The sequence below is a fragment of the Thunnus maccoyii genome, chromosome 1 (genome assembly GCF_910596095.1).
Source record: "Thunnus maccoyii chromosome 1, fThuMac1.1, whole genome shotgun sequence".
NCBI lineage: Eukaryota > Metazoa > Chordata > Actinopteri > Scombriformes > Scombridae > Thunnus > Thunnus maccoyii.
Window position 1 is genome coordinate 34885371 of NC_056533.1, and position 15395 is coordinate 34900765.

At 41.2% G+C, this 15395-nt stretch overlaps 1 protein-coding gene across 7 annotated transcripts in view; it reads right to left on the reverse strand.

Moving 5' to 3' along the window:
- LOC121903750 (C-myc promoter-binding protein-like) overlaps positions 1–15395 on the reverse strand; it is an 82961-nt gene that overhangs the window by 49374 nt on the left and 18192 nt on the right. For all 7 annotated transcript variants that reach the window (XM_042424567.1, XM_042423740.1, XM_042422248.1 and 4 more), the window contains exons 3-6: positions 14038–14284; positions 10165–10234; positions 5634–5803; positions 1050–1348 (exon numbers count right to left, since the gene is read on the reverse strand). In XM_042424567.1, coding sequence (XP_042280501.1) covers positions 1050–1348; positions 5634–5803; positions 10165–10234; positions 14038–14284 — 786 coding nt within the window. The remainder of the gene's footprint in view (positions 1–1049; positions 1349–5633; positions 5804–10164; positions 10235–14037; positions 14285–15395) is intronic.

Genomic DNA, 15395 nt, shown 5'->3' on the forward strand with positions numbered 1-15395 from the left:
AACTTCCAAAATGTAGAGGACATCTGGAAAACACCAATATGTTTCCATTGTACAGATGAAACAAACTATAACATTTATAGAAAATATCAGATTTTGCTGTCAGTAACTCAGTGAACATCAAAACATCTCTTAAAGCTGGAGAGCAGGACTTTTGGCGGTGAGATTAATTACAAAAACACTGCCGATACGTGTTTACGTCATAGAGTCCGCCACAGCCTACTCTGTCGCTCATGGATGTAGAAAGAGAACTGGATACAGGAAGAGCGCCAGGCTTTAAAGCTAATTTGACATAGCGGCCAAACCGTGTAATTGCAACGTCACGTGATGGCCCAAAAAGACATTTCCTCATAGACTTACATTGTGAAAGAGACGTCTGTAAATCAGCGGATACATTTTTCTGAGCGTCACAACCCCCACGAAATGACTCGTCTCACTGTCAGAATTAAATCCGTTCGGTCCGATCACATTTCAAAAGCCTCTAAGAGCCGCATGATTGAATTGTTTTATCCCCGTTCAAGTTAGCCGGAGGGCTAAACAGGAAGTAGCCGACTCAGCCAGCGAAAGTCACTAGTGCGCACGCTCTATGGGCCGCACAAGGCGGAAGATCCGGCTACTTTCATACTGGCAAGTCGATTTTTTTTGGCTTCATGCGCCACTGAGCAACTTTCATAGGAATGAACGGGGCCCCGCCTCTGACGCTGTATCTAGTTCTCTTTATACATCCATGCTGTCGCTAGTGTTGCTGCTGTAAAACGGCGGATACGTTGTTCTGAGCGTCACACAACCCCTCGCTAAATGACTCAGAATTTGATCCATTCAGTCTGATAACATTAGGAAAGTCTAGAAGAGCCACACAATTAAACAATAACCTCATAAATTAGCAGAAGGCTAATCGGAAGTTAGCTGCTCGGTCAACGGAAGTATTATAAAGGCCGTTCAATGAGAAAGAGGATATATTTTGCCTTGAATAATAAAGAACCATGTGTAAGAAAGTAATGATTAACACAGAACATACAATGGTCAAAATAAAAAAAACAGAGGGGACTCACTTCTCGATGGGCAGGGCGTGAGGGCCCGAGATGGAGTATCGATAGAGGAATGTGAGGAACTTGCGGAAAGCGTCGAAGAAGGGCCAGTGGGAAAGCAGGCAGATACACTTGTTGGTGTAGACGGAGCGGGGATTGGTGGTGGTGTTGGTGTTGCTGGTGGTGGCGGCAGCAGCTGTAGTGTTGGAGGAGGAGGAGGGTTTGTGGGGATCCGGGTTTAGGAGACCCAGCTGGGAACACTGCTGATCGGTCAGACACTCCAGCGGGAAGGGCTCGTAGAACTGAATGGCAGCACCGTACACCTGGAAACAGGAGACATGTTTCAGTACACGGCTCAACACCTGCAGATGTATCACGTCTGTCGCAGTGCATTATTACCAAGACGTCAGGATGGAAATACTGCATGAACTGCCTCAAAACATGCAGCATCTCTTCTTTACATATATACATTTTTCAGAATTTTATGTATTGGATTTCCTTATATTAACCTTTACCCTAAAACCAACAAACAGCCCCAAATTTCCTCACTCTCAAGGTCTAAAATTCCTCTTAGTTCACACAAACACAGATGTACAAGAACACACAAGCACACACACAAAGTGCAATTAACAATAATTTCTGTTTAACAATAATTTCTTTAAAAAAACACTTCAACAGATGAAACGGCCAAATAATAAGAGTTGATAAACCTCTATGCAGTTCTCTGACTCTTCCATGCACTCTTAAATAAATGGAAATATCAATAAGCGTAGAAATAAAGTAAAGTATAGCACACCACTGTTTAACCTTTATTGAACATCAATACCATGAGTGCCAGCTGTGGCAAAACAAACAGCAGTCAGCTAAGCCAGTAGCTTAGCTAAGCAATCCCCTCTGCTTCCTGGAAATTTGAGACTTTCCCAATTCATGCATAGATCAAAGCTAACCGGCTTATCTGCTGACCGGCTAGGGCCGCCTGTGTGGGTCAGATTTTTAAATTCTCACCCCAAAAGGGGACCGATGAACCGCGCGTCTTTGTTTGCTGACGACTGAACCGAAGGACGCCTGTGTGTGTGCTCGTCTGCGTGTGTTGTTTGTGTGCGGCGGTTTCGACGGCCTTTAAACTGAAGAAGTTCAAGTCAATTAAAGCTGTGCATGTAAAGAGTTAGGATTATGGGAATTAATGTAGTCGACGGAGGGTTCTCGTAAGTATAGAGAGACAGTGAGTGTGTGTGTGTGTGTGTGTGTGTGTGTGTACACAGGGGTCAACAGGTGACTTCTCAGTTAAACATGGAGTCTGCAGAGCGCCGGAGTCCTGCTGATTCTCCCTCTGACCTTGGCCGGTAAAACACAAGTCAGCATACACACTGTCCTCACCAAATATCCCTCTGCATGTGCTACAGCAGGCCTTCTAAACTCACACACACACACACACACACACACACACACACACACACACACACCTGTACACACACACTAACTTGACTCAGCAGCAGCGGACCGCGGAGGTTTTGGCACCGTTGATCGCTCCTGACCCCTAACTGGCCTTGTTGAGCAGAGCTGCTGCTATCTAAACATCAGCGGGGCTTTTGGGATGGTTATTTGTTTTCAATCACAATTGTTTCAACACATAATTCACTAATATGTGTCAACAACACGAACCTCGTCCCAACTGGACCGCTTTCCAAAAAAACCCGCAGACCGGTGCGGCGGGTCGGCTCGTGTGTTTACGCCTCATTCAGCCAAACATGGTGGATAATGAAGTACAACAGGACGGTTTCTGCCAGTTGCTTCATATGTGCTGATTCACACTACAGTTACAGAGAGTGTGATGTCGGTAGCGTGCTCGGGCAGGTGCTCAGGCGTAAAAAAAAAAAAGGAGGGGGGGGGGGCTGTGATGACTGAACACATGAATTCACATTACACGTCTGTTGGGTCGTCTCATTGATCAGCAGGCAGCACAACAACCATGCTGCTGCAGTATGAACACACACGCGCGCACACACACACACGTGCACAGTAAGCAGAGCAGAGGAACCAACTGGAGCAACTATGATCAATTTTACAGTCGATAGGGAATTAATCAAACTGTCAAACTGCATCTCATCAGAACAAAAATCCTGCAGTTTCTTTTAAGGATAAAATCAACTTGAACCAGATCTGAATCTACACTTTTACACTCAGGAAGTAAAAGTTCATCACCTTCGAGTGTTGTTCACCAATAAATTCAGTGGAAACTCTCCAGAGAATAAAAAATGAGTCTCTTAAAATCTTGTTGTCCTGCTTCTGCTGGACCGGAGAGGAAAGTGCAGACAGAGATGGATGGAGAAGAAGGAGGAGGAAGAGGAAGAGACCTTTAAGACGGCTGGCAGAGTGGTGTGATTTAAATGCAGGGCATGAAGGTGAAGGAGGAGGGAGGTGTGTGTGTGTGAGTCAGGGGCGGGACATTAATAGAGCCTGCAGTTAATTGCTCCGGTGACATCTTAAAGCCCGTCTCTCCCCCCCCAAAAGCTCTCGGTGCCTCGATGCTGCTGCTAACAGAAGAGCTGCTGACAGGAGGAGTGGAGGAGAGGAGAGTATCAGCCATGTCAAGCATATTTTTTTGTTTCAGTTGCCTGACAAAGGAACTAACTATGACACTATTTTACACCAGACTAGCTTGCTTGTTGCTGCTGTCGATGTTTTCATAGTGGTTTCATTTCACAACAGTGACAAACAACGCCGGGGGCTTAGGGGCAAACACTATTGTTATCAGGCTGTCACCGATGGAAGGCGGGGAAGGGAGAGACGTGGATCGTGCTGCCCTGCGGGGAGCTCGATTTGCGTGCGTTAACTGTGGTGGCTGTGACAAGTGGAAGAGGGAGGGGGCGCGGGGTGGGGAGGGGGGGCTCGTGCGGTCTAGCAGAATTAGGATTTGAATGCGGTTGGTCGGGCATTACAACACGCTTTTAATTAAGAACTGATGCCACGGGCCTGAATTTAATGAGTAAAATATAAAGTTAGAGAAAGAAATGTCTTGTAAAAAGGGCATTTATCTAGTCAGAGACCAAAAGGGCATCTTGAGCATCACATGTCTGGTATCAGGACTCAAAAATCATCTGTAGAGTTATCTTTATTATGTTTATAAGTGTGTGATACTGCTTCCTGTTTGATCCAACTGGGAGAAAGAATAAAAACAACAAAATCTGCTTTGTGCATAATCCAATAAATTGTTTGTTTTCAGCCTTATTAAAGTCTTAGCATCATGTTTAGATACATTTCTGCCTACGTAACTGTTAACATTGAGGTTAACTCAGCTTTATAAAGGACTTACAGATCGTCATTCCTTGTCATTATTACACTTCTAATTGTGTTGATGTTGATGATGATGATGATGGTCATAATAATTATTGTTGTTGTTATTGTTATCATCATTCTTGTAGTGGTGGTAACATATATCATCATTACTAATGTCATTATGTGTTATATGTTATTACTAATATTAGTACATGTATGATGGAAGGTAGTTGTAGTAGTAATACTATATAAGCATATATCACATATTTATCACTATAATACAACCAATTATATATTTAACTCATTAATTTAACTTTTATTAATGTATCTATTTTTCTCTTTATAACATACACTGTTCCAGCAATCACACACATCCATTCTTCTCACACACACACACACACACACAGAGGCAAAGAGAGAGATTATGTATTGTTGTTGTCTGGGGAAAACCACAAAGGTCGAATGTGTTAATGTCAAGCGGCAAACTACCACCAAGGCTTGAAGCTGAAGCCAATGTGGAAATACCTTAAAGTGCAGTGTCACCGATGGGTGCTAGATGCTCCGACTGACTCCCATCTAAAAAGCCTCAACTTCTCTCTAGAAATACTAAGTCAATCATTTATTTCAACGAGTCATTATGGTCTCAATCGCCAATCTCAGGCCCTTCTAATAAGTGCGCAGGTGGTCTTTTTGGGAAATTATTGCTCCGTTAATAGCGTAGCGTTGACATCTGCAGTGTAGGTGTTGATTGACAGCTGTGATTGGCAGTCGGCTCACCTGCTGCTGTTACTTGATACTTATAATACCTGCCCTGTGAGCACAATTAAGCTAAAGTAGCTAACGACAGCATAAGTGCTAGTGTTCGCTTCGATCCGAGGTGGTGGGGAATTTTTCCAAAGTGTGAAAGACAACATCCTGCATTCCTTATTCCTGGCTCCAAATGGCTCCAACGCCAACCAAAAGAAGTGACGTCGCATCTCGCTAAATCCATATTACATCATATATATTCAGTTGGACCACAGAAAACCAATAAATGTGGAGTTACAATGTTTTCACCTGACAACTGCAACATGCATGCATGACCCACTTCCCCTTCTGGAGTGCAGAGCATTGTGGTTTTCCTTGTGCCCCGTTGTAGTGCTTCGGTCTGTGGTCGTGTCAGCTGTGTAGATGGCAGTTACAGTCTGTTGATGGGCTCCAACAGTCACTGGCAGCATTTTTTTTTTTGTGTGTGTGTGTGTGTGTGTGTCTGATGATGCTACTGATATGTTTGAGAGAAAGAGAAAGAAAAAAAGGAGTAGAAGAGCGAATCTATCCCTTCATCCATCTTACCTTCTCTCCGGAGGCTCCGGTCAGGACGAAGGTAGAAAAAACAGGGAGGGAGTATTTGGTGTTAGCTGGCCAGCACTCAATTGTGGCCCCCATGGGAAGGCAGAAGAGAGGAACAGACTCTGGCAGCGGGAATGACTCATAGTCCTCCTCTGGATATCTGCTGAATAAACCTAACAGGAAAAAACAAACAAAAAAAAAAAAAACCAAACAAATGAGAGAAGTCAATTTAGAGAGCTGCTAAGTGCAACTTCTCCCCTGTGATTAGCAATTAAGAGCTAATGTAGATGCCTTTCCAATAAGCTTAAAATGAAACAAAACAAATCTATTATAATCACTGTGATAATGCACAATTTAGAGTCAGTGTTTCTGTAGAAACGCTTGGCTTTGTAATAAGTAATCAGTGCTTGAGGATCGCGCCTTTGGGTAATTAGTCACTGTCAATAGACACAAATGAGAAACAATGAATTAGTGATTTTATTTTCTGCACACAAGAAAAGCTTCTGGAAAATACTTTGTACAGTTAAAGAAACTCCAACCTTACCTTCAAGCCAACCATGATGTTTTATAAAAGGTTTGTTCTCTATATATGTAAGTTAAATGTACACTTTAAAGTACACGTTTACATACCGAGGGGATAAGTGATAAACATTTCTTCCAAGATGCTGTATCGTTAAACACTTTACTAAAATTATCTGACACAATTATTCATTATATCATCTGCAAGTATGCAGTTAAATTATAGCTCGCCTGAGGGAATAACTCATCAAAAACTGCTGTGTCATCAAGACTTGGCGAGCAATTCAAACTATGATAGTTTGTACCATTGTGATAAGTGATTTCCACCGATGTTGAAGAACAAATGTTCAGACTTAGATGGGAGGAAAAAATGATTCATGTGTTTGGTCTGTTTTTTTGAGGGAGGTGGGGTGGTGGGGTGGTGGGTGGGGGGGGGGTTGGACTGGCTACAGTAATAAGATACATGACAGTGATGGAAAATCTTGTCAAGAGGTTGAATTTTGCACAACACGAGTTATTAAAAATGCATAAAATGTTTCGCCAGCATCATTTTGATCCACTTTAGCACTTTATTTTTTAACAGCACCAGTGGGATTAACACACTTTAGTTCCACCTTTGACAATTCTGATTAGTTATGTATCCATCTATAATTTTGTCATCCTGTTTATCCAGGCTGTATTTCTATCTGCTCTTTTCTGTACACACAACATCTACTACATGTCTATCTGTCCTGAAGTCTATTCCATTTTTTCCCCATTAAAACGGTTGTTTTGGGGATTTTTCTTTATCCGAACCGAAGGTCTGAGGATAGAGGATGTTGTAAGATCTGTATGCTGTACAGACTCTAAAGCCCCCCTTGGAGGCAAATTTGTTATTTATGATATCATATTGGGGTATACAAATAAAATCGACTTGACTTGAAGCAATTTAACAACCCAGATTGTTTTAATGTTCTTATTTTGAAAATGCAGTAGACCAGCAAGTCACGAGCATAGCGTGAGAATAACTCCGTGAGAAATGGAGGCAACTTGCTGTTTTTGTTTGACCGACTCCGGAAAAATGAATTACGTAGGCCAAAACACACTGGGTCAGTATCAAGTGTCAATCAACTGTTGTACTATAGTAAGAAGTAGCTATGAAAAGGCAATATGTTTCCACCTAATGAATGTAAGTACAACAGTCAATCTAATTTTAGCTCTGTTTTGGTCTACGACTGAGAAAAAAAAAAAAAAATTGGCTCCTTAGTTGCTAGATGTTCCACTTTCTTCACCACCTAGTTGCTATCTTTGTCTGTCTGCTGTTTGGTGCGGTTCTGGTGAGCTTGTTTGCTAAAAACAGCTGCCTGCTGTCGCTGGAAACGGAGCTGATGAGAGAAGTGAGACTGTAGACTGTGAATGAGCTAAAAGAGGTGAAAAAGCTCCATAAAGCTGCTGAGAGTTGCTGATAATTCTTAGTAGGTTCATAACTGCAAGTGGCCCCTTTCATATTACATGTAGGAATTTGAGTTTACAGTATATAAAGGTCCCAGCCAATTCTCCTTACTAAAATAAGCCTACTATATTGTACACACTGGGGAATATCCTGTATATACACTGCTCTATGAGGAAATTTACATTTATCATATTACCATACCGACATGGAAGTTATTGGTACCCTTGCATTTTATGAAAATAATGCACCATTCGCCCTGATAAATGCATGTCTATGTTTAGTTTGCAGTGGAACAAAACAAAAAAAGTTGTGAAAATGACTGAATTCATGCTTTCATGCCTGGATAAAATTATTGGTACTCTTTAGAAGTTGTAAGAAGTAACTGATTTGTAGTGATAGTTTAAGCAGACTAGTGTGTTTTAATTAGTATCACAGGTGTTTTCAATCTTATAATCACTCATGCAGCCAGTTTAAAAGGAGAAAATTACTCACTCTGCTGTTTTGTGCCACTGTGTGCATCACACTGAACATGGAAAACAGAAGGAAAACTAGAGAGTCTGAAGACATTAGAGAAAAGGTAACAGCCAAGCATGGTCAATGTAAAGGATACAAGACCATCTCCAAAGAGCTTCATGTTTCTGCGGCCACTGTTGCCAATATTATTAAGAAGTTTAAGGCTCATGGAACTGCAGCCAACATCTCTGGGTGTGGTCACAAGAGGAAAATTGGCGAGATTAAACAGAAGGATTGCTCAAATGGTCGAGAAAGAACCAAGAAAAACTTCAGTACAGATCCAAGCTGATCTTCAAGTTCAAGGTACAATAGTTTGAAGTCGGACCATCCGTCACTGCCTGACTGAAAATAGGCTCCGTGGTAGAAGATCCAGGAGGACCCCACTTCTAAGAGGGAGACACAAAAAAGCCAGACTGGACTTTGCCAAAATGCATGTTGACAAGCCACAGTTCTTCTGGGAGAATGTGCTTTGGACAGATGAAACTAAATTAGAGCTTTTTTGGTAAATCACACCAACTCTATGTTTACAGAAGAAAAAATGAAGCCTTCAAAGAAAAGAACACAATGAAACATGGAGGAGGCTCAGTGATGTGATGAGGTTGCTTGGCTGCCTCAGGCACTGGGCGCCTTGAATCTGTGCAGGGCGCAATGAAATCAGAAGACTATCAAGGCATTTTGGAGCTGAACATACAGCCCAGTGCCAGAAAGCTGTGTCTTAGTCACAGGTCATGGGTCTTCCAGCAGGATAATGACCCCAAAACATACATCAGAAAGCACCCAAGAGTGGATGGGAAGAAAATGTTGGACCGTTCTGAAGTGGCCTGCTATGAATTCTCATCTGAATCCCATTGAACATCTGTGGAAAGAGCTGAAACCTGCATTTGGGAGACAGCACCCATCAAACCTGAGAGAACTGGAGCAGTTTGCTCAAGAAGAGGTCGAACTACCAGTGGAGACGTGTAGAAACCTTATTCAAAGTTACAGAAAGTGCTTGACTGCAGTTATTGCCTCCAAAGGTTGTGCAACAAGAAAATAAGTTATGGGAACCAATATTATTTTGTTTTATTGTATTAAATAATATGTTAAGTTGTAAATCAAAAGCAAAGTTTCAGTTATATTCAATGTGAAATAAAGAATAATGGATACCATATACTTCTGTCAGTTTCACCTTAATACAGAGAAAATTTAGTTTTTAAAAATCCACCAACTAAACAAAGTTAACTCACTCAGCTCTGCATCAATCTATGAAGTCAGATGTTGCAAAAACATGTCTGTTTTCAAAACTGCGTGCTGGATTTTTTTTTTCCTGGCCTGAAATGTTGAAAATAAACTTTGCTTGCAGAGCTGACTCATCTAAAGCATTAGTGAGACACAGATAGGATCGCTCCATTCACAGTCTGCTGCATATTCAAGACATGTACAACAAAACATCAGCCAGCCAATCTAAGGCTGAGCCAAAGACAGCCTCGCTGAGCCAACAGTGTTATCAGAAAATGACAATCTTCTTGTCGGTTTTTTTGGCACTAAACGGGCAAATGAATTTAATGTCAAATGAGCCTTGTATTACTATTAACAATATGGCAACCATTTAAACTTTTTCTTTTTTTTTTAAAAAAGGGAAGAACATTGCTGCAGAGACAGTTATCACATCACTCAAAATCTGAAGCATCAACATGCTTCAACAAGCTTGAACATGTGAGCACAACTGCAGCCTGCAACAGACCCTCCTCTCTAGAGACATTTCTGCAACACCACACAGATGTGATAGAGAGGAAAAAAGTTCAATGCAATAAATATTTACCACTTCAAAATCCACTGTGGATCATTTTAACTGCAACTGGTCCGATTGGAAAACCGCAAATAACATTCCAAATTTATCTAAATGACCCTAAATCTGTCACTTTTCAGTTTTTCTCACACATAAAGTGATCTGAGAAGTACTGACGAAGGAGAGAAAGTATTTACAGACAAACATGGTTATTTGATATCATGTGTCACCGGGAACGGGAGGTATACACATCAGTATTTGGAGCTGTGTGCACCGGCAGTTATGGGATTAGGAAGGCTTACCTGCTTTGTAGGCTATTGTGTTGGTTTTGGCCACAGACTTCTTATAACACAAGTAGACAGAGGAACCCCACTGAAAACAAGAGCATAATAGAAAAAGTAAGCATATTGTCTTCTATCAGTGATGCACACACCCGCTGTCAGGACCAGTGAGAGGAAAAATTCATCATCCCATGTTCCATTAAACTTGGACCAGTTGTCCAGTTTGTTACAAAGATAAATTCTTGAGCAGCAAAATCAGACTAGTTTATACAGGATTAGTCGAGTGGCTTTAAAATGTTTACGCCCAATAATGACTTAATACCAGGTTAAAGTCTGTTGAGCAGAATCTTGTTTTGAAATTTCTGCTTGTTGATGCATTTGGGGAGGAACGAGTATTTGAGAGATGAGTCAGCTGCTGCATAACAACAACAAACCAAATTCATTTTATAGTCCGTGTTTGCTTATTTTTTGTCATCTGTGCCTTGATCTCTGATTATGTTTGTTTGAATGCAATGCTTTTAGTAGCAAACATTGAAATTTTGATTATTAAAGTGTGGTTGAACTTGAATGCACCACCAAGGAGAGATTTTGATTTTTTTTTTTCTGCTTGCAACATTATTATGCAACAAAAAAATGACATTTTGAAAACAGAAGTGTCATGTAATGTTCACTGTGATGAACCACGTATCAAGAACAAGTTTCAGGCCACTGTGAGATCATTTCTAGGGCTGTAGTCTCCTGGTCAACTGGTCGATTAGTTAACTAGTCGATATGCTCTCGTCCGACCAAATTCTCATTGGTCGAATAATCTCTGTGTTCCTTTCATAAGGAGAAAAGTGCTACATCAGTAGCCTTCCAGGATTAATCCATTATTTCCTGCAGCGGGAGGAACAGACTAACAAATTACCTGTAAAAGCGGGGGTGTATTCAAAACACCCCCGTTGTTTTCACAACTTTGAATTCGCCCAACCTAATGGCGCCTGCTGGGTCTAACTGTACTCAATGTTTACTGAACGTTTACTGAATCAGTGTTTCTCCTATAATTATAACAATGAGAACTCCTGCCAGGCCCAGAAAATATTTTTTATACCAAAAATAACGCCAAATATCCAATCATTCGGGAATCAATAGCGTTTGGGAGTCTCTGTGCAGCGCTGTTCCGGTACGTGAGTCAACCTCCGTGTCGTTGCCTGGGAAACTGTTGGTAGCGTAACTTCGTTAAGGAATACGTCATTGCGTAGTATGTTTGCGTAGCGAGTGGGAGAGTGAGGAGTGGGGAAGAGACGGTGGATGCGAGCGGAGCAGAGGAAAAGGTTAGCGGTAAGTTGTCAGTCTGGCAGTAAATGTACAGGACAAACTACAGTGTGTCAGTTAATAAATGCTAAAAAAGTCACGTCTGTTGTTTCCCCAAGTGCTGGAAAAGTGAAGGTTAGCTCCAAAGTTAGCAACAATGAGTTAGCCTAACCTGAAGACGCTAAACAGAGAAATAGAGAACGGAGAAATGTGCACTCTGTCCCGTTACATCCAACCTCCCCGCGACTAATCGATCAGTGGAATTTATGTACGATTTCAGTCGACCAAGATTTTCTTTGGTTGACTAACTTACAGCCATAATCATTTCTATACTTCACTAGAATGAAAGGAAACCAACAGCTGCCTGAAAGCTACAAAAAAAAATGAATCTACAAAATTAAAGTTTGATTTGAAACATGATTATCAAAAAGTCGCCAGTGTGGTCCTTCAAAAACCAAAACACAGTAGTAAAATAAATGACTTCTTTGAAATATATTGAACAAAAATGCAGCAGGGGTGAAAATGTAAACCTCTATTATAAACCTCCCTTTGAAGCCAGTCAATGTAACAATTAATAAACAGGAGCATACAGCACAAAGATGTATCCGATCCCAACCAAGACCCCACCTCCCCCCCAGGCATTTTCATCTAGTAACTAAACTATTAGAGAAGCAACGATACATCAAATAAACACATCCTATTTGTGACAATAAGTCACTGTGAGAAATCTGGTCTATTTGCATTCAATCTTCCACAGCACGAAGAAACATGACATGAAGTATGCTTCAAGTGCTGTACTGATATATTAAAATGGTCCTCAGAGCTCCCACATAAGGCAGCTTGAAAAATTAGCTGAATAGCAGCTAGTAGCTAAATCCCACTTTTATTGTAGGCGCCTCAATTTTCTTCTTCATGCCCCACAAGTCTCTGTAGATTTATATACAACCTCTAAAATCCTTCCTGGCACACTTTCTCTCTTGCTTGCAGAGATTTTAAGACACATGTGCAACCACACAAACACATAAAAAGTTGTGGGTTCGCCTCTGCTATGAAACAACAAATGTAGAGCAAACTGACAGAGCGAGGATATCTACAGTATTGTAATATATCTGTGTGTGTATGTGTGTGCGTGTGTGTGTGTAGGTGGGTGGAAGAGAGATGAAGAGAACACGACAGGCCAGAGGTGGATAAAGAGAAAGAGAGAGAGAAAGAGAGAGTGAAGAGGAAACTAAACACAGGAGTAGAAGCCATAAAGCTCAAGAATCTGCTTCTCTCCTCCAAAAGAAACAAGACTGAAATAACATAAACACACGCGTTAACGCCACAACACAAGCATAAATGTAAATATATAAGCATGTAACTGAGGGGGAAGGGAAAGGATGTATGTGTGAATGTGTATGTGTGCACAGAAAGAATTAATAAACCAAAGGCATCCTGCAAAAACTGGCCTGAAATGCATCCAAACCCAAACAGATCACAATCTCTGCTTGTTTAGTTTTATTTCTTTGAATTATTTTGTTTTTATTGTTTTGGTTTTTTTTATTTTCTTCACATGCCGTCCCCTGTTAGCAGTCTGTGTCCTTTTATGTTTTGTAAACCGATATCATCTCATGTCGTCTCTCTACTTGTTATTTTGTCCATACTGCACTAAATGGTGAATTTAAAAAAAACACATAGACACACACTCACGGCATTTAGAAAACTTCCTGAGGCAACAGAGGAAGGTTTTACAGAATTTTTCCATAATTGGATGCATTAGCGAGCTCGAGAACCTCACCTGGGAGCTGAAATCTCTCTGAGCTACTGAAAAAAACCACAATTAACTCAAAAAAATGTGAGCTGTGAGTCTATTTTCATACTCTCTGTCCTGCACGACTCAACGATATGTTTAAGGTTGAGACTTTTTTTCCAAAACAATTTATCATTTCAGATTGTTTACCTGAGAAAAGCTTCCTCATAGTCATTGCAATAAGGCTCAGTATCATCTCATGTTGCTCACTAGTTAAAGTTAAAGTTAAAATCTCTCCTTTAAAACGTGTGAAGAAGGATTTGGGGGGAAGTGAGGCATCAGAGTGGAGTCTTATAACTTAAGCACATCTTGACATTTTGAATTCTCTGACGAGACGAGCAATAAATTAAAAATGTCATGACACCCACCCTCATACGTTATGTTAATACCTTGTTATGTTCCACACATTCAAAGACTTATTCCGTGATGAAGTATTTGACATTTTTTGGGGTTCCCACTTCTCTTCAACCTGACTACTAAAGTTTCCTATATTTTCCAGAATTCCTTGTAAAAGAAACCACAAGATCAATTCAAGTTTGGCATATAGGCACTAAAGTATAGTTTGCAAGGTGTCGGCGCTGCGCTCTCGTATATCCATCCTGCTGCTTTGGGTTTAGAAATTGATGTCTTGACCTCTTCTGCAACACATTTCTCCTTGTATGATTGTTGAAAACTGTTGCAGAATGTCAAAGCAAAACCGGTGGCGGTAGAGAGAGAAGCCCTCGTTTTGATAGTCTGACACCTTAAACGTGGAGCTGGGATGTAAAAAGTGCACCGTCAGTAGTGTTTCAGTGTTGGAGAGACTCTCTCACCATGCTGCTGTTGAGATTCTTCTCCACCTTGCAGAAGGTGTGTGGAGGCGTCTCCCCCTTGCTCGGGATGATGATGCAGATGTCGGTGACTGCCAGGGCGGCGTGCGGCTGGCTCTCGGGCGCCCGGCGGTAGGTGACGTAGATGCGCTGGGAGGAATTGCCGCTGATGTTGGCCGGTCGACCGGAGGGTGTGGTCTGGATTATGTGGCAGCCCTGCTTCAGCCTCTCCTTCCACTCGTACAGAACGCTGCGGGGTGAGGCAGAGCACAACGGTCAGCCAAACAAAACTCCACATCGGCGTGTGATTCGAGCGTAGAAGTGATGAACACAACATGCAGTTATGATCTCACTGGCCCAATTAGGTGGAGCTCCGAGTTTAAGCATAAAATTGGACGTTTCTCCAACTTTTTTTTTAAGGGTTGACAAGACGAAGCTGATCAAACTAAACGTCTGCTTTGCACCTCATGACCTGTGAAGCAATATTTTATGCAATTTATGATAAAACAGTCAGATTTATGAGCCTTGGAGGTGGCAAATAAGCCAAACTAAACTCACAGAGAGCTGGAGTTGTTATTAAGCAAAGGTTTATGAGACATAAGTAAAGACTGAAGGGAAAATTTGTAACACATTATAATGATACCTGCTGGTTAAAGAAAGACAGCGCCGCATGCACCATTTTCCACTTCAAATAACAATAACATGCCAGCACATAAACACACATCACAGGGAAACTAGTGTCATCGAGTGAGGAGCTCCAGCTGCCTTCAAACTACAACTGTCAGCCAGGTCTTGTGGTGAAGTAATCACTGCCTTAAAAAAAAAAGATGACTTTGCTATGAAAAGCCAGTGTTTGACATAAAAGCTGGGTGGATACATATTGTATGGTGTTGTATTTAGAGGCAGCGCAAATGCTGTAAATCATTTTTATGCTTTTTCACTCATTACTCACTTGTTTAGCTAAATTAGACTTTGCTTCTACTTCTCCAGACAGCTGAAGTTGTGTGAGGAGATTTTGCACAGTATTTTTTTTAAAGGAGCTTTATTTCAGGTGATTTCTGCTAGAAAATTGCATAATAAAATATTAAAAGACATTTGAAATAAAACCCTCAGGAAAAAAAAAAGAGCAGAGGAGCTATCTCATACAGAAAATGCCATATTTAATCCTGGTGGAAACAGTGGAAGTGACAGTGCTGCTCCTTGTGTTCCTCTCTAGTCCTCAGTATTGAACAAAATTGCTGTTTATACGATCACAGATGGTCACAGATAATACTAATTATTTCCTCTGCAGGCTGAGCAACGATTCACTATCACACAGAGCAATAAGGGAAAATGGATATAAATGATGGGTACACTTGTGT